At 35.4% G+C, this 20,526-nt stretch overlaps 1 protein-coding gene across 1 annotated transcript in view; it reads right to left on the reverse strand.

Moving 5' to 3' along the window:
- Window positions 1–17,582, reverse strand: part of LOC144451530 (ephrin type-B receptor 1-B-like) — a 222,943-nt gene extending 205,361 nt beyond the window's left edge. The window contains exons 1-3 of the mRNA XM_078142405.1: window positions 17,489–17,582; window positions 16,268–16,344; window positions 14,428–15,076 (exon numbers count right to left, since the gene is read on the reverse strand). Of these exons, the coding sequence (XP_077998531.1) occupies window positions 14,428–15,076; window positions 16,268–16,344; window positions 17,489–17,579 (817 nt within the window). The 5' untranslated portion in view covers window positions 17,580–17,582. The remainder of the gene's footprint in view (window positions 1–14,427; window positions 15,077–16,267; window positions 16,345–17,488) is intronic.
- Window positions 17,583–20,526: the final 2,944 nt, after the last annotated feature.

The following is a 20,526-nucleotide window of genomic DNA, read 5'->3' on the forward strand; positions in this document are numbered from 1 at the left end:
CAAAATACCAGATTTAAACTGAGCATAGATGTACAAAATACTAGATTTAAACTGAGCATAGATGTACAAAATACTAGATTTAAACTGAGCATAGATGTACAAAATACCAGATTTAAAGTGAGCATAGATGTACAAAATACTAGATTTAAACTGAGCATAGATGTACAAAATACCAGATTTAAACTGAGCATAGATGTACAAAATACTAGATTTAAACTGAGCATAGATGTACAAAATACCAGATTTAAACTGAGCATAGATGTACAAAATACTAGATTTAAACTGAGCATAGATGTACAAAATACCAGATTTAAACTGAGCATAGATATACAAAATACCAGATTTAAACTGAGCATAGATGTACAAAATACTAGATTTAAACTGAGCATAGATGTACAAAATACCAGATTTAAACTGAGCATAGATATACAAAATACCAGATTTAAACTGAGCATAGATGTACAAAATACTAGATTTAAACTGAGCATAGATGTACAAAATACCAGATTTAAACTGAGCATAGATATACAAAATACCAGATTTAAACTGAGCAGAGATGTACAAAATACTAGATTTAAACTGAGCATAGATGTACAAAATACCAGATTTAAACTGAGCATAGATGTACAAAATACCAGATTTAAACTGAGCATAGATGTACAAAATACCAGATTTAAACTGAGCATAGATGTACAAAATACCAGAGTTAAACTGAGCATAGATGTACAAAATACCAGATTTAAACTGAGCATAGATGTACAAAATACCAGATTTAAACTGAGAATAGATGTACAAAATACCAGATTTAAACTGAGCATAGATGTACAAAATACCAGATTTGAACTGAGCAGAGATGTACAAAATACCAGATTTAAATTGAATGCCTTCCGTAAGGGCAATGTTTTAAGATTGACATTCCTACAGACAATTGTTGGAATACAACTTAACATATACAATAAGTTATTTTTTCTCATTGATTACTATTTGCCCATTGCTGTTAGTGATCTCCTGGCCAATCACAACATGTAATGTGAAACTTTACAGAATGCTGTAGCATAGCACTCACTGTAGAAAGAGTTCTAAAGGCCAAAAAAAAATTGTTTCTGTTCAGCACCCATCACTTAAGTACCCCCCTTCCCACGTTAATTTTGTTTTCATGTTTGTCCAGCCAATTCAGTCTGCAGATGAAAGGGAAAACACAAAAGTAACTCTCCCTACATTAATTGCCACCAGTGAAGACAACTGCAAAACTAATCATGAACTAGCCTATGACATCTGCCCATACACACTTGCTGTAAAGTACTAAATAAAAAGAACAGTAACTGCAATAAGTAGACTGATTAACATTTGTTGAGAATGTAAAAAAATAATCGCATTGTCGCACCACTTTAGACAACATTTCCTGACCAGAAACTAATTTTTTCTTTTTTGTGGGCAACGAAAATATGCTAATAACTTATTAAAACTAAAAGCTACATTAGTAATATTTTCAGGACAGGTGCACTTTGGTATCGCAAATGTATGTACCAAGTTATAATGAATGTGAAGCGTGCATTCTTCAGATATAGCCTAATTACCGAAAACCATTAATTACGTAAATTGCTCATTAATATTCACAAGATTTTTTACCAAAACCTAATCAGGTCTTGTCATTACCCTACGGAATACGTCTTCAAAATTTCGTTTGAATTGAGCCAGCCGTTATGGAGAAAATGATGACACAAACAGATAGACTGACAGACACACACACACACACACACAGCCTTTCACCCACTAAATACATCTCTTCCTTATGGAAGAAAAAATGAATCACTGTGTTATGGAGGTTATGTCATACTAAAACATTTGAAATAGAGACGAGAGTAGTGGTCAGTTTTATGTCATTCCCTACATTGTATGTATAACATGTATAAGCTGTTCAATTTAGAAGCCACGGAAAAAGAACTAGATATTACCAATTTATTATCTGTAACAAAAACCCATTAATTTTACAGTCATATTGGTACATGGTGGTGTGTCTCTACTTATTTGTACATTTCCTTTACAACAATACTACAAGTGTACATTGGACCTCCATTTTATGGAATCTTTGTTTGTGTATTAGGCTTTCACCACATCTTTCGACATAAATTTATACATTAAGCAACATTTGTACAACCCATAGCCGGCTAAAACAATATTGTAAAAAATTGCAGAAAAAAAAAAACAATTCTGTTTCCATTCTTTTGGTGGGAAATGACAATTTTCAATGGAATATCTAAATTCCTTAACTACATTCCGACCCTTGTATGAACTTTGACCTCTAGGTCAATCTCTGATCACTTAAAATGTTACTATAGGATCATGTTATTGAATACTGATGTTCACTACTGTCTAAAAGTGGTTAAGTATAAAGTAAACTATTTTAATAATATCACAAAAAATGTTTTGCCAGCAATCATGTGACTACATGTGACATGCCCAAACTATGTTAGGATTTGTTTCTTCCACTAAATCATTTACTTGGAGGTTTATTTAGTGTCAATTTGCAGAAATCAGAAATAAAATGAACTATTTTTTACCGACATTGATACACACTGACAAAAGAGAAATCATGAATTTGTGAAATGGCAAGTATAATAAAAAATGTTTTGTTTAATGAATTATGGAGACAGAATGAAAACAGGACATACATGTACAATGCATGACCAGTAAATATACACTACATACAAATGTACATGTACAATGCATGACCAGTAAATATACACTACATACATGTACAATGCATGACAAGTAAATATACACTACATACAAATGTACATGTACAATGCATGACCAGTAAATATACACTACATACATGTACAATGCATGACAAGTAAATATACACTACATACAAATGTACATGTACAATGCATGACCAGTAAATATACACTACATACATGTACAATGCATGACAAGTAAATATACACTACATACATGTACAATGCATGACAAGTAAATATACACTACATACATGTACAATGCATGACCAGTAAATATACACTACATACATGTACAATGCATGACAAGTAAATATACACTACATACATGTACAATGCATGACCAGTAAATATACACTACATACATGTACAATGCATGACCAGTAAATATACACTACATACATGTACAATGCATGACAAGTAAATATACACTACATACATGTACAATGCATGACCAGTAAATATACACTACATACATGTACAATGCATGACAAGTAAATATACACTACATACATGTACAATGCATGACAAGTAAATATACACTACATACATGTACAATGCATGACCAGTAAATATACACTACATACATGTACAATGCATGACCAGTAAATATACACTACATACATGTACAATGCATGACCAGTAAATATACACTACATACATGTACAATGCATGACCAGTAAATATACACTACATACATGTACAATGCATGACCAGTAAATATACACTACATACATGTACAATGCATGACCAGTAAATATACACTACATACATGTATAGATGACAAAATATGTGATGGTATGCATATATCTTTCTAGTTAATAGACATTTTGAAACAGACCACATAAAGGAAATAATAACATTTGTAATATAATATTTTGAGCTGACATGTTGTCAGCTTGGCAGATAAAACTCAGGAATTGAACAAAGGATGTATCGGCTACAAAGTGTTAAATATGTTATGACTGAAGCTGATATAGATATACATGTATGACATATGATTGAGAGTCTGTCCCATGGGTGTCTCCACTGTTCCATTCTGTGAAAGTGATCAGATATTGACCTGACATCAACACAAATTAAACATCTGTTATGTTTTTAGTCAGGAGTCCTTTGCAACTCTAGCCTGCCACTTTGCTTCACTTATGGTAACCAAGAAAGCAGTATAGCATTTCAAAACACTGCCAGTAGTCTGCAGTTAAAATTTCACATTCTCTGGGAATGCCACAAAAAAAATTGAAATTTGGCATTCAGGACAATTCTGTTGAGCTCTACTCCAGGGAATTTGTTGAATATTCGTATAAAGCTGAATGAAACGAGTATCAAACGCATGAATTGTTTGATGCGATTCTTTCAACGAGTTTGCTTAAAGTTGCGCTTCAATGAATTGTATAATTTCATTTCACTACATCAAATCATACAGCTTGTATTGCGCTGACTCTCATGATGTAGTCGACAGGGGCAACATAATTTGCATATCCAGTACATGCTTGACGACATCACAGTGGCTAACTTACACCATAGTACAATACGCTTGATGTGTATTTACATAACTATACCCTCAGGCTAATTCTTTATTTCCATTTGATTTTGGCTCAGTGAATTAAAACATCCATAGAGTAGATAAAATAGCAACAATACCAATGTAACATCTCCCACTACAACCATAATATTGGACACATGGGTATAAAAGTATGTCAAAGGTTACAGCTTGCGACACAACGAGGTGGTTACACAGGCCAATTCATGAAGCAACTCGAGACGCAACTTGCGACGACTTGTAGAAAATCCGACATGTCAGATTCCTTGTGACGCACCTACTGTAGCTACTGCGATAACGGTTGTACATGAGGCAATTCGTCACATGCGACAAACTTCTAAGTGTGTTATGGTTACCCATCAAGTTACCTCATGTAACTGGGCCTTTAATGGAAACATGCTGTACTATAAATATCTACTACATTGTGATCTATTAGCAGCACTGTACTAATTTTGGCAACTTTGTGATCTATTAGCAGCACTGTACTAATTTTGGCAACTTTGTGATCTATTAGCAGCACTGTACTCATTTTGGCAACTTTGTGATCTATTAGCAGCACTGTGTACTAATTTTGGCAACTTTGTGATCTATTAGCAGCACTGTACTAATTTTGGCAACTTTGTGATCTATTAGCAGCACTGTACTCATTTTGGCAACTTTGTGATCTATTAGCAGCACTGTACTAATTTTGGCAACTTTGTGATCTATTAGCAGCACTGTACTCATTTTGGCAACTTTGTGATCTATTAGCAGCACTGTGTACTAATTTTGGCAACTTTGTGATCTATTAGCAGCACTGTACTAATTTTGGCAACTTTGTGATCTATTAGTAAGCTGAGGTATGTCATAATGTCATGCCAACATGACATTTTGACAATATATCTGTCATGACGTAAACTTAAAACACATAACATCATCTTGTATGATCTTACTGCCAGTTACTTTGGCACCCTGACATAAGTACTGGCAAGTCTTTAATATTTCACACAAAGTGTCGCTATGAATGCAAAATACAATAGGCTATAACCATGATAATACTCATGATAACATTCATTCAACTGTACTTTCCCAACTCATCACGGTCATAATTACGAGCTACAACAATGCAGGATGCAGGGTGCTGATACACTCTTGAGATAGCGTCACTTGTGTGCGTGTTTGAAAAAATTGAAAGTGATGTTATCATACCTACATTATGCTGTGATTTAGGACTATTGACAGTCTCCATGCCATGTCGGATATTGAAATTGAAATTAGTAGCTGTGTCATTCAAAACAAATAAAAAGTCAATAGTAGTATAATCAATATCTACAATCAATCATTCTTTTGGGCTTCAATAAGTATTTTTGAGTTTTAATTTTCTTCTTCCGCATGACTACATTCCGTAATAAGTAGCTATGTTACAATAGTATACATGTAGGCTGACAGTGGCAGTAAAATAATCAATTTCCATATTGCTGTAATTCAAAATCATGTCTTTTGATCAATCCAGAGAACAGCACATCGCTCACAACCAGAAAATGTGCATTGTTTGTCCTTTATTTATTTTACATTAAATTTAGAATGATGCCCATTCAAAGTACATTTTTTCCTTACATTAATTATTTAAATTCAAATTTTCTAGGATGTCAAAAATATCATTGAATATATCATTAACATATACTGCTATTGTGAGGAAATTACTGCATTCCATTACATATCTCACTAAATCTCATCATTTATTTCAAAATCTTACAAAAAATACACCGAATTTTATAAAAATATTTGCATTTTTTTTTCATTTTGGAAAAGCACTCATTATATTATTTATTAGAATGTAACAAGAAAATGTGTACATTAGATATTTGATATGCAAAGTACAAGTAATCTACATTTCCATGTCTCTAGTCTTTACAAAAACCTAGTACATAGCACTGACCTTACAATGTTCAAAGTGAATTACATGGTAATGTTATTATCCTACAAATCTCAACCTTTATAATTACAAAAGATAGCTTTTCTCCACAATAATTTCATCTACATAAAATAGGATTTTTAAATAGGAGGTGACATCCCGTTACTCAGATTACTCAGATTAGGGGTGTGGCTATAGATAACTAGTAACCTCTAAATTGTGTATGCGCTACTGTATTACCCATTCTGAGTTAGTCATATGCAAATAAGGCCTAGTTAGAGTGAGGAGGACTAGGGCAGTGTTTGCCAAGTAAAAGGCTATCAAAATATCACTGACTGAGTGCCTGGAAGGGAAAAATACTTTGAACACTGTGGTTCACTACATATTCACAGTGTTTTACCACACAAGACTTAGGGAAGCAAGACATTTTAGACAAATACAAACATTACTGAGAAGTATGAGCTGAGCTTTACAGTATAAATCCTATGTGCTGCTGTTTACAGATACGCTTTACAGTATAAATCCTATGTGCTGCTGTTTACAGATACGCTTTACAGTATAAATCCTATGTGCTGCTGTTTACAGATACGCTTTACAGTATAAATCCTATGTTCTGCTGTTTACAGATACGCTTTACAGTATAAATCCTATGTTCTGCTGTTTACAGATACACTTTAAAGTATAAATCCTATGTTCTGCTGTTTACAGATACACTTTAAAGTATAAATCCTATGTTCTGCTGTTTACAGATACGCTTTACAGTATAAATCCTATGTGCTGCTGTTTACAGATACGCTTTACAGTATAAATCCTATGTGCTGCTATTTACAGATACGCTTTACAGTATAAATCCTATGTGCTGCTGTTTACAGATACACTTTACAGTATAAATCCTATGTTCTGCTGTTTACAGATACGCTTTACAGTATAAATCCTATGTGCTGCTGTTTACAGATACGCTTTACAGTATAAATCCTATGTGCTGCTGTTTACAGATACACTTTACAGTATAAATCCTATGTTCTGCTGTTTACAGATACGCTTTACAGTATAAATCCTATGTGCTGCTGTTTACAGATACACTTTACAGTATAAATCCTATGTGCTGCTGTTTACAGATACGCTTTACAGTATAAATCCTATGTTCTGCTGTTTACAGATACGCTTTACAGTATAAATCCTATGTTCTGCTGTTTACTTTACAGTATTCATTTAATCAGTCTGATGATTTCCAAATACAACTTAAGACTCAATTTTCTCGACTGCCCTCTCCCTTATAGCATTATTCTGAATGATTTCCTTGTGTGGCCTGCATGTAATTATGAATCAAAGCGACTGTTTTGTTCAATCTAAGCAAGGAATAAAGGTTATTTTGTGGCCCTGCCAAGTCTATCAATCACTTACTTCACTGCATTATAACAGAATAAAGCATCTAAGCATACAAACTTCTCAATGTGTTTTTCACAACATAAAACAACCTTAAAACACTTGTAAAATTATGTCGATTCATTTAGCACGTTTTTTCGTATTTCCGAGTTCTGGGTATGTAACATATATAATTTGGGTAGTTAAAGGCAATTTTGATTGCCAGGGTAACATACATGAATTTGAACAATAGAATTAAGGAAATGACATCATACATTATATGAAATGAAGTGGAAAGCATGACGGCTACTACACAGTAATTTGGTTTAAACTCCCTTGATGCTTGACTCAGAAATAGTCAATGACTAGGTTATGTCTCTCTAATTAATAATCCCTTTTATTCATTTTGAATAATCAACACTGAAGACTTGAATTACTACGAACACACAGAACATGTCTTCACTGAGGACAGGTAGCAGGTTAATATTGAATAGGAATTCCCTCAAGTTTGATCTAATACATTGTATGTAGGAAAGCTTTAAACATTTTCTATTTTTATAGTCTAAATAACTCCACACTTACAGAGAGCAATTGTACATTTGTTGTTATCAATAGGTACAAAATACACATGAATATATATCACGATACATGTATGTCTCAATTCTCTAATAATGATCTAAATGCATAGAAAGTGTACAAATTCCACACTTCTTTCTTGTACACATTGGGGTTGAAGAGTCTGAGGAAAGACCCTGCTGAGTCAATTTTCTAGTGACTTTTCCAACAAAACAATACTAAACAATGTCATCAGTATGTGGTAGTACTTTTCACAGTATGAACTTAATCTTAATATGCAGCTGGTGTGAACTATGAAAGAAACATGAATGATGCACAACATCATAGAGAAAACATGATAAACAAACATGTTAATGATATTTCAACCAAAGTTTCAGACTTTTCTAAGACAAGTCAGTGCATAGTAACAAACAAATCTTTATGTCAGAAATGTTTTAACCAAGAAAAGTGTTAGCAAACACAAGTGCTAAAATTGAGAGTTATTTTGTTTTGTTAGTAACTATGCTAAAAGTCCTATTTCTTTACAAGGTAAATCTGTTACTATTTGACATACAACAAATCTTTGAATTAGCACTATTTTTAAATTATTCAGGAATGGTGAACTTTAGTTATATTATGTTGATAATAAACCAAGACTTTATCAAGTGTCTAATTTAAACAAGGAATCTCTTTGGTACCTTTGTGTACCCTTCTGTATATGTATATTTGTATATCACCTATTACTACTAGAAGTATATGTATATCACCTATTACTACTAGAAATAAAACTTTGTAGAGATCTCTTTACACACAGTCTACAATTTACAAATATACAAACAATCCAATACAATACAAATCACACATGTACAGCTTTAAAACTATCTCTTGATCTTCATGTACCAAATACATTTGGTCATCAATAAAATGGTAAGTGAGACACAACCACAAAAACTAGTCATAAGAGCTACTGTGACAAGAACCACAATTATCAGCAGATTTTCTACCAACACATACATTAGTAGTCATTACATATAAGTTATAACATGATGTATCTTTCTGTCATGTGAAGACAGAAAATGAAAACAGTAGTGATTCAAGTCAGTCCACTCCATGAAATACCATTTACTCAGGGGATGATGGGGTCAGACAGTCACAAGCTGTAAGTTTTTACATTTACGCATTATGTTGTCTGTTGTCTGCCTTCTTTTGGATCATATGATGCGTTAAGACTCAGTTATGCCTCCCTTCATGTCAGCCACCCTAATTTAATTTTCTCTCTGACAAAAATACATCTTGCATGTTATTTAAACTTTCCCATGCAAAGCATTGATTGACTGTATGAATGCATGGGTTACATACAAAGAGTCGGCAAGGTTATTCTTTGCAGTAGTTGACTTCTTTCTTATGAGTTGATTTTGCTCATTGATGGCTATGATTTAGACAAATAATTCTATGTTTTCTGTCACCCTACCCTTACATTGATCTTCTTTAAGCCAATCTGGAAGAAAATTTTGAACAAAGGTGCCGACATCGACAATTTTTTTTCTCTTGACCTGCCATTCTGCCCCAGCGACAACTTGATTTTTAATACACTGTGATAAACACATGTAATTAGCTAAGGCTCCTATCTCCAAGCACACTTACATCAGCTTGGCAAATTTTAAGGCACTTTTGTTTCAGTGAACCTAGGTCATATATGCCAGAGGCAAACCGATACTGGGATGCAATTACATGATACAGATAAAATGTAGGGTAGAAAAAAGCTGAGTGTCTACATTTATAGAACAATGTTGTAAACATCTCTCGGTGATTGATTTCTATGCTCACATACAATCTGTTTTTTATTAAGTTGATTCACATAATACAACCAAAATCTGACTTTGCATTTGACCTTCGTTCATTAGAGTTCAAACAATTACTACAAAACGTTGAACAGTTACAATTGTAACTTTACAAAGTTGACAGCACTTCTTTGTACTTTACCGAAAACAGCTTTAGCAGCTTTCACAATTCTCTTTTGTTAAGTGTATGTGTATGTCAATTTACCAAAGATTGTGTTAATTAGACAAAAACAAACCGACTCATTTGAAGGACAAAAAACACACCTGTGTATGTGTATGTGGTGTATTTCATTAGTACATATTAGAAATATCAAGCTGGTGACATAACAGCTGTTACAATTTAATAAATCATGGAATTGATTATGTAAGCATAGACCCTCTATATTGCTGAGTGACTTAATACATGGAATTGACGATGTAAGCATAGACCCTCTATATTGATGATGTAAGCATACATTGTAGACCCTCTATATTGATGATGTAAGCATAGACCCTCTATATTGATGATGTAAGCATAGACCCTCTATATTGATGATGTAAGCATAGACCCTCTATATTGATGATGTAAGCATAGACCCTCTATATTGATGATGTAAGCATAGACCCTCTATATTGATGATGTAAGCATAGACCCTCTATATTGATGATGTAAGCATAGACCCTCTATATTGATGATGTAAGCATAGACCCTCTATATTGCTGAGTGACTTAACACATGAATTCCTAGGTGACTACTTTTAACTGTTAGCAACTTCCTTAATACATTCACACCTTGTTTAACCTTAATAGTAATACTTCTACTCAACTGCTGTAAACAATTTAGGACAAAAGTGTCCATTGTTGGAAATTTTTATGAATATTTCACATTACTTTTAGACAAGCATGTCATAATTTGTATTACAAAATACCATACCACAAATTTAGATATAGAAATTAAATATATATACCCCGTAATAATTCTTGCACATTTCAAAAAAGTGCATAAATGGACAAATTCATCAACATGACTAAATTCATATCAAAATATTTCTTAAAATTGGAGTATATGAGTGAAAATTTTAATTTTGAACAAATTCCACAAATTTGGACTTGCAGTCAATGGGTTTGTCGAACATTACAAAGTATTTCAGTATTGGACTATGGAAAATATTTAGGGACTGCTGGGTGTCATCAATACTGTAGATACATCAAGATAGCATTCACTAAGACAGCAGAGAGGTCAAATTCCAGTACAGACTACAGTAGAACAAATGTATCTGTACATGTAGATATTCTGTTTTGCCACTCAGTGTATTACTTAACAGCAACATTAGGAATTGTTCAAACTCAATGCCCTTTCATAGGAAATCACTGATGGGGAAAACACAATGCATTTGAAATTGAATTTCCCTTTTCTTTTCTATTCCTGTATCTTTTCCTGTTTTTCTTAGTCATTCATTCTACGATTTCATTGCAGTCTCACAAAATAGCATTTAGTTCTACATCACAAATCATTGACACATAAGCTAATTTTTCACAATACCAGATCAATATATCCAGTATTTGCATTGCCAATTGCTTTCCTGCATCTGAAATAGTGCATCTCTCACTGTGTGGATGAATCACTGATTAAGTTCTCATCTTATCCATTCACAATGTATTATCTGACTGCATAATCCACATCCCTTCACACTAAATAACTACAGCCTCACAAGCTGATGTGATGAAGTATCACTCTTGCATATCAATTTTCAGTAAATTTCCCTGCCTTTTAGGATTCTGGAGAGTAGTTTTATATGACTATAGTTATAGGTCATAAAAATATCTCCTTGACGTACTTTTTCCCATTCTCATAATGACTGTCACTTCACATTGTATCCACTGTTGCATATGTTACTACCTATATGTCACCTCAAAAGACTTACTGCACAACATATTATATCTTAATATATATATATATATATATATATATATATATATACACACCATATATAACATATAGATATGATAAGGTGTTTCATACACAGGGGAAAACGTCTATCACTTTCCTAGCATTATCATAATAGAGATTTCCTGATCTTTATGTGTTTAAAAACAACATTTACTCTTAATAATTCAAGAAACATACTACAATTTTGTGATACTATGCAAGATAAGCTGTCAATATCTGGCAATTCATACAAAAATTTGTGCTACCTGTTTCCCTAACAGCATTTTACTTTTAGTTAAATATGGATTTGGCCACACTTTGAAATTAATATCAGCATTACATCAACAAACACGACATAATTAATTCCTTTGAGACTATGATGACTATGATGATTTTGAATTGTGACACTCCCACAGTAATGGCCTATCTGGTCAGTACTGGTATACAATCTAAATGAGAATAACATATCACATTATTACAACAGAGAGAGTCAGTGAAATGGCTTCACGTCTACACTACCCTACATGTACTCTATGAGAGCATAGTTAGCCAAGGAGAAAATTAACACTTAGGAATGCCCTCCCTGTTGTCTTATTGACCCTTTTACAGTTCGATATCTGCAAAAAAATTATGGACATTCCAAATGTTATTAATTTTTTTGGAAAATATGGTTTTTAAAATAAAATCTTTGCAATATTTTTTTTAAAGGCTCTTTCTATGACTGCAATCTAAAAAGGATAATCAACAGATTAACTCAAACATGTCACTTTAGGACAGAAAGGGTAGGTACAACATAGGTTAAAATAAGTGACAGAAAGGGTAGGTACAACATAGGTTAAAATAGGTGACAGAAAGGGTAGGTACAACATAGGTTAAAATAGGTGACAGAAAGGGTAGGTACAACATAGGTTAAAATAGGTGACAGAAAGGGTAGGTACAACATAGGTTAAAATAAGTGACAGAAAGGGTAGGTACAACATAGGTTAAAATAGGTGACAGAAAGGGTAGGTACAACATAGGTTAAAATAGGTGACAGAAAGGGTAGGTACAACATAGGTTAAAATAGGTGACAGAAAGGGTAGGTACAACATAGGTTAAAATAGGTGACAGAAAGGGTAGGTACAACATAGGTTAAAATAGGTGTCAGAAAGGGTAGGTACAACATAGGTTAAAATAGGTGACAGAAAGGGTAGGTACAACATAGGTTAAAATAGGTGACAGAAAGGGTAGGTACAACATAGGTTAAAATAGGTGACAGAAAGGGTAGGTACAACATAGGTTAAAATAGGTGACAGAAAGGGTAGGTACAACATAGGTTAAAATAGGTGACAGAAAGGGTAGGTACAACATAGGTTAAAATAGGTGACAGAAAGGATAGGTACAACATAGGTTAAAATAGGTGTCAGAAAGGGTGGGTACAACATAGGTTAAAATAGGTGACAGAAAGGGTAGGTACAACATAGGTTAAAATAGGTGTCAGAAAGGGTAGGTACAACATAGGTTAAAATAGGTGACAGAAAGGGTAGGTACAACATAGGTTAAAATAAGTGACAGAAAGGGTAGGTACAACATAGGTTAAAATAGGTGTCAGAAAGGGTGGGTACAACATAGGTTAAAATAGGTGACTGAAAGGGTAGGTACAACATAGGTTAAAATAGGTGACAGAAAGGGTAGGTACAACATAGGTTAAAATAGGTGACAGAAAGGGTAGGTACAACATAGGTTAAAATAGGTGACAGAAAGGGTAGGTACAACATAGGTTAAAATAGGTGACAGAAAGGGTAGGTACAACATAGGTTAAAATAGGTGATAGAAAGGGTAGGTACAACATAGGTTAAAATAGGTGACAGAAAGGGTAGGTACAACATAGGTTAAAATAGGTGACAGAAAGGGTAGGTACAACATAGGTTAAAATAGGTGACAGTAGTATACACAGCTGATCTGATAGAGATAAGAATAATTTGTAAGGTCCTTGACATGTGGCGTAATTTTGAAAATTGATAATTTTAGTAGCAGCATTGGTTGATTGGATACTTACATAGGAACTTGTGATTATTTAGCCTGACCAGTATGTCTGTAATTTTTGCATACAAGACTGTCCTGAAACATCTCCAGTATCTCAATTCGCCACATTGTTTTGATTCCAATGTCAGAGACAAATAACTAGATCTCCAACTTAACAAAAACAATATGAGTATCTTGCTGGCATTCTCCCATGTTTTAATTTGGTATTTGGCATTCTCAACTTCCAAGGACAAAGATGATACACCTCATCTACATCATTATGGCATGCATACTTGCCTGATGACACTTAAACCACCCATTTTAGTCAACAATAATTATGGTGTCAGTTGCCTGGCTATAAAACTGCCAGACATGAGCTGAGCTGACCCCTGTGTGTTTTAGTTAAGGTCATAATCTACTAAACACTTGTGGATTAAAAAGGAAAATGTAAAGAAAGTCCTTCTGAAGTTAAGATCTTTGAAAGGTGTTTAAGGGATCTTGTCCATTGACTTTTTTGTGTACGCTAGAATTAATGTATTTTGAAATGGGTTTACAAGAGACAGGCCAGTTAATCCACTTACCTTGGCAAATCTTTCCATTCAAATTTTGATAACCAGGCTGGCAAGCACAAGTATCAGTATTAAGTGTCCAAGTTCCTACACTCTGACACTGGTACAAAGGTTTCTCAGATCCAACTGCATTTGCCACACATGTACCTTCAACTGCTACAAGATTGCCTGCAATTGGACTTGCTGGTGTCCTGGTAAACATGGCTAAATTCTCAATAACTTCAGGACAAGCATAGTAGAAGACTGTCACGTTTAAAATTGCCAGACATGAACCTTGGTCTTGGAAAGCTAAGTAAAATCCTCTCCTGGACGTCGTTCTAAAAAACCGAGTTTCTGTATTGACCACTTCAGTGTCATAGGTAAAGCGACCATCAGCAGCTATTCTATCAATTTTTGTGTATCCTCTAGATCCCCATACTGGCCAGCTGGCATCAGCATTATCTGCATCTGTTTCATAGTAATACAAATCAAATGTTTCTTTGCATGACACAGCATTTGGAATGTCAGTACACTCACGCATTGAAAAAGCAATCTTAACTCCAACTCTATTTGCATCTTGTGCATCAATCCATGTTGTCCTCAACCAGTTGTTTTGTGAACCTTCATTTGCTACTCGACAGATTTGATATCGTCGTTCACCACTGGCACCAGTTTCAGTCCACTGTAGGTCACCATAGGAAAAAAGGAATACACAGGAAAAAGTTAATAATCTTCACAAGAAAATACTAGCTATGGCCTGACATCACACATTTCCAAAATGAACTTCAACCCATCAGCAAGCCTAAATAGTCCACTTCTAAAACTGGCTAATGACAGGAATGTGAAAAGTACATTACAAATATAAAGACATCCATCTCATATCACACACACACACACATACACACACACACACACACACACACACACACACTTTGCCATGCCTATAGCACTACTGAACCTAAGAAGTTCAGTTGAGATAAAAATTTGACTAAAAATTTCCAAATAATTTGAAACTACATAGGAAGTAAACTTATAAAGGTTGTGAAGCTATTTTATTAGTTTGAGAAATACATTTACTTGAAAGTAGTAAAAAGATCCCCGACTCAACATCTACTAATTAAACCAGCTACTCTACAATGAACAGACTTGAAATATTTTACACTGTCACAAAGTTCACTTTCACTTTTCACTATTAAACAAATCAATATTTTCAACTACCCTCCCACTGGATAAAACAGTCATGTTTCCCATACATTATACCACATTTAGCATTTTCAAGAGCAAATTGGTACACTTTGAAGCTGCTAAGTGACTGTTGTGTTTCAGCATGTCCACTAGAGTTGTGAAATAGTTCAGGTCCATATGAGCATTATGACCATACTAATAGTGTTGTGATTAGCTGGAAGAGGTCCTTATCTTCTATCTCAATGACTGGATAACCTATGACCCAGTCATACACCCATGGCATAAATTCCTAATCATCATATTGACCCAACAAACATCTGTAAAATTTTACTGCAGACTTCTACTTAAAATAATCTTTCTTGTCACATATCAATCTTTCAACAGACTTCACTACACTGGACTCGAGCTTTACACAATACTTGTTAATATTTAATACAATTGCTCCTTGAAATAGTGTGAGGTAATTTTTAGATACAATAAACTATTAGCTATCACTTATAACATATACACAAATTGTTAGTGTTTAATATGAAGGGGGCTAGTGTATGGGGACAAAACATGGCATGTGCATGACTTCCTATAAAACAGTCTGACGAGCTTAAGTGGTCATGTTGTATATTGTTCAACTGTGCCACCATCCCATAAAAATCAATATCAATGCTGATTTGATCAAAGAAAGTTAACGTACCCCTCGTCCTCCCGTGTTGGTTTCGTGCCATACCGTCCACCTCAGACTTCTTTCTTCTGTAGAATTGTACAATGTCACTGAAAGAAAAGACATTATGTCACAACACATGTCGTTTTTACAACATCTCTTTCTTTTTCTACGTTGATTGAGTATTGTTTGGACCCAAGTTTGTCAAAACGACCTCCTGCTAACCCTCGCTCTAAAACCTGAATTGTTTCCTGATCGTTGGTCGGTTATGTACTTGGCTATACACAGTTTTCATTTTCTGAAGGCTCATTTAAACTGTTGTCTACAATAACAAGATATCGTGAATAGCTTCTGTACATTAACTATTGTTGGACAGGAATTCAACACAAACTTCATAGTTCCCACATCAATTAGTAAGTCTTGGTGTTAATTTAAACTGAGTGCATTACCGATCGATTCTCAACACAATTTTTATGTTTTGCTATTTCACCAGAAGAGTTTGTATATGGCTTGGCACCCTTTGTGGAGGCCGAAGACAACTGCTATTATGAGTAATTTAGCGAACCACCACCACCAGTGGCGACGATCGAGAAACATGAGAAAGAGAAGGCGAATGACCGACGACGTATACTGACATACTCACAGTCTCAGTTTACCCGGCGAAGATTGTGTTTCACTGCCTTCAGAAATTTTAACCCAATAAAGTCAAACAACAAAGTATACCAGATATCGTTATTTGTTTTACAACCTTTGGTGTTTTTTGAAAACCCTGACACCTTATAAAATTTCCAAGTTATTTGTTCATGGCAAATTAGACTCCTTTGAGCTGAAAACCGCGTGATCATGGTATCACTACTGAGGTCTTGATAACAAATAGTCATACGGAAGTCGGTCATATCGAAAAAGTATTTGAACGGTAAACACAATGTACATCTATCAATAAACTACTCAACAAAATGTTTTGAGCGTAGTGTTGTTGCCCTGCGACTAGATCCCAACATTTCTGTAACTTCACTATTCGAGCAACCAGTATGCTCTAAAAGTTTCTGGTGTAAAAACGGGGAAAATTCAACAAGACGAAAGAACGTTGATCATATAACTCAAGAAGTCTGCGAGTTGTCTGATCGGGTCGATCGGGCCGTCGTTCAACTGACAAGGACTTCACGCACTTTTATGTTTAAACGCAAAAATCTATTTTAGTAACAACGATTGCTACACTAAATTAGCTGCAATAAAATATCGATATAATCTCACCTTCTAGCGAGTCTGTGATCTTTATAACTGAGAGAGAAACTGTAAAAAGTAGTACTAAAGTCGGAGAAAGTGGTCGCCTGGTAGTCGCCATGATTCGAAGTTACACTCAAATGATTGAAAACTCAATATACACACATTGCCACACGCTCCACTGGGTGAAACCATTTATGGAATAGGGGTTGATCGGTAATCATGGTGGACAACATCCGACAAGGAATGCCTTGGGGACACGTCCCAGGTATTTCCCCTGTCTTGTCAATAGAGGGCCCGCATCAATTCACTTGAACTTCCAAGCCCCCAGGACATATTTTGACCGTAAAAGTCTTAAGACTGGCTCACCCTAATGACATTACAATACTTCTTTTATTGCACGTTTTAAAAAGGAGATGTTTCATTATTGACGAAAAACATATAATTTTCATTTTCAGATAAGCCCCATTATGTTTCAGATTGCAAGGAAATTCCATGAACATCTGAGAAGACAGCCCTCTCCGTACACGGTGATTTTTTGACGGGCACATTTATCCAGCTGTTATCGCTTACTTGTCAAAGTGAACATTCACATAGAGTCGAAAGGGCTCAGTGTTGTTTACTGTTACACTAAACATTAAAAACACTCTTTAGCACACTCCACTCAATAAATGGAATCAGTCAACTGGAACAAAAGTAGCTACAATCATATTTCCTTGCCATTAATTTTTTTTTTACTTTTGAATATTGATACTATCGCATGTAAACAAAGTCTTATGATCTTTCATTGTTTCAAGACTGTTGAAGAACCTGGGGTGAAGTGTCAAATGTTGAAATATACCTATATTAAAGGGTACACTATTTGATTTCTGGGTGGGGCTGGACGAGTTTCCTAAAACAAATTGTTGCTTGCCAAAAGTAGGGAAACTATGCTGACCAAGTCAAGACAGTAAAAAAAATGTTTCCAGGGTATGAGCTAAAAAAAAACTAATTCCTAGGTACATGTACATTTCTGGCTCCCCGCGCCTATGGCAATGGCACCTAAACTTTTAAATGTTTTTGTCAAAGGTTTATACTAACTGCAAATGCTGAAAGAAACCGAAACACTGCCATCAAATCAAATTACTGAGAATACTGACCGACTTAGTACCTTTATTGAATCCTGTAATTTGTCAGAACGATAAAATAATTCTAAATGGTATAAGGCTTATATGGCATGCAACAATACACTTTGAAGATTTTTTAGTGTTAGTTTTCTGAATTCCAATTTCAATTGTGATCAGGAAAGGATATTGTGATCACCTTGACATGTTAAAATAACACCAGATAACACTCTTTTAACAAAAATTTATAGGGAATCCCCCCCCTGCACCCACTGCAAACTACTCCCTTGTATTTTGATTCAAATTTTACCTCATATTTTTATTACCTCGACATGTTGAAATAGCACCAGAAAGCATTCTTTTAATCCTTGGGGAGGCTGACCACGGCCTAGGGGGAGGTTGACCTCGGTCTAGGGGGAGGTTGACCTCGGTCTAGGGGGGAGGTTGACCTCGGTCTAGTGGGGAGGTTGACCTCGGTCATGGGGGGGGGGGTTTTGACCTCGGTCTAGGGGTAGGTTGACCTCGATCGGGGGGGGGGGGGGGGGGGGGGGGTTGACCTCGGTCTAGGGGTAGGTTGACCTCGGTCGGGGGGGGGGGTGACCTCGATCTAGCTTGACCTCGGTCATGGGGGGGGGGTTGACCTCGGTCTAGGGGTAGGTTGACCTCGGTCGGGGGGGGGTGACCTCGGTCTAGGTTGACCTCGGTCATGGGGGGGGGGGGGTTTGACCTCGGCCTAGGGGTAGGTTGACCTCGGTCGGGGGGGGGGGGGGGGGTTGACCTCGGTCTAGGTTGACCTCGGTCATGGGGGGGGGGTTGACCTCGGTCTAGGGGTAGGTTGACCTCTGTCTGGGGGTAGGTTGACCTCGGTCTGGGGAGGTTGACCTCGGTCAAGGGGGGGGGGTGACCTCGGTCTAGCCAGGCAATGCCGATAATATGCTCATCTAATCTTTGCTGGTCTTCATCCGGGGTCTTCAGCTCCAACAATTAGATCTATGCACAGTGCTATTGATAAGTAATGGCAACAATGCCTTTAAAAAAAAAGATCAGTGTGGTGGCAGCGAAGGAATAGGCTCGTGTCTCTTTTCACCAGAAGTCTGACAGAATTTTAACTTATGATGTTGAAATATTTGAACAGTGAGAGGGTCATATTTTAGAGAAAAGAAATTGAGTGGACAACTTTTTAGAAAACGGGATGAGGGGAGTCCACCCTTGTAATTACCGAAGACTTCCTCATGCAAAATATGTTATTGAATTGTGATGAACCTGGGAATCCACCACCACTCAAAATAAATCCATATAAAAACGTTTATCTCTGGACATATTCATGTCATTGCAATGAGCCGTGGGACGATGTTTTGAGTTGTATCAACAATTGTTGTCGGACATTCTGGTCTATAATCTATGACACACATTCACCATACTCTCTCACTCACTTCCTTTATGATTTGTAAATAGTATAAATTATATTGACATTATGTCAACAGATACCGTACTCAAACATTGCTATATATAGTGAGGATAGGTTCTATCTAAAAGCGGTCTCTGCTTAGCGTAGGGTTATATTTTACTTTTTGATGGTGGTACAAATGTAGACATTTCACTTTTGCAAAGTTCGGTCGGTACGCCGAGTGAGAACAGTGACAGTGCTAGTATTCACAATTCTTGGCCGTAAATTTTGATAAAAATTGTGGACTTCTTAATATTCTATCTCAGTCGATACGATTAAAGATATTTACAAATGATTTCGTTTGTGGTCTTCTGATTCAGAAGAAACCAGGTCGGCCCATATTATTACAACGAGTAACACTGAAGTAAAGCATTTTCTCAATGTGTTACACTCGTTTGTAGCATTCGTATCAAGTGTAAAAGTATACTGTTTCAATTGGTTTATTTACAAGCCTAGCATGTAGCCTTTCTAATGTGGTCAATTAGCAAATATAATAGTATACTTTTACACCTGATATG

Source organism: Glandiceps talaboti, chromosome 21 (genome assembly GCF_964340395.1).
Source record: "Glandiceps talaboti chromosome 21, keGlaTala1.1, whole genome shotgun sequence".
Taxonomy (NCBI): domain Eukaryota; kingdom Metazoa; phylum Hemichordata; class Enteropneusta; family Spengelidae; genus Glandiceps; species Glandiceps talaboti.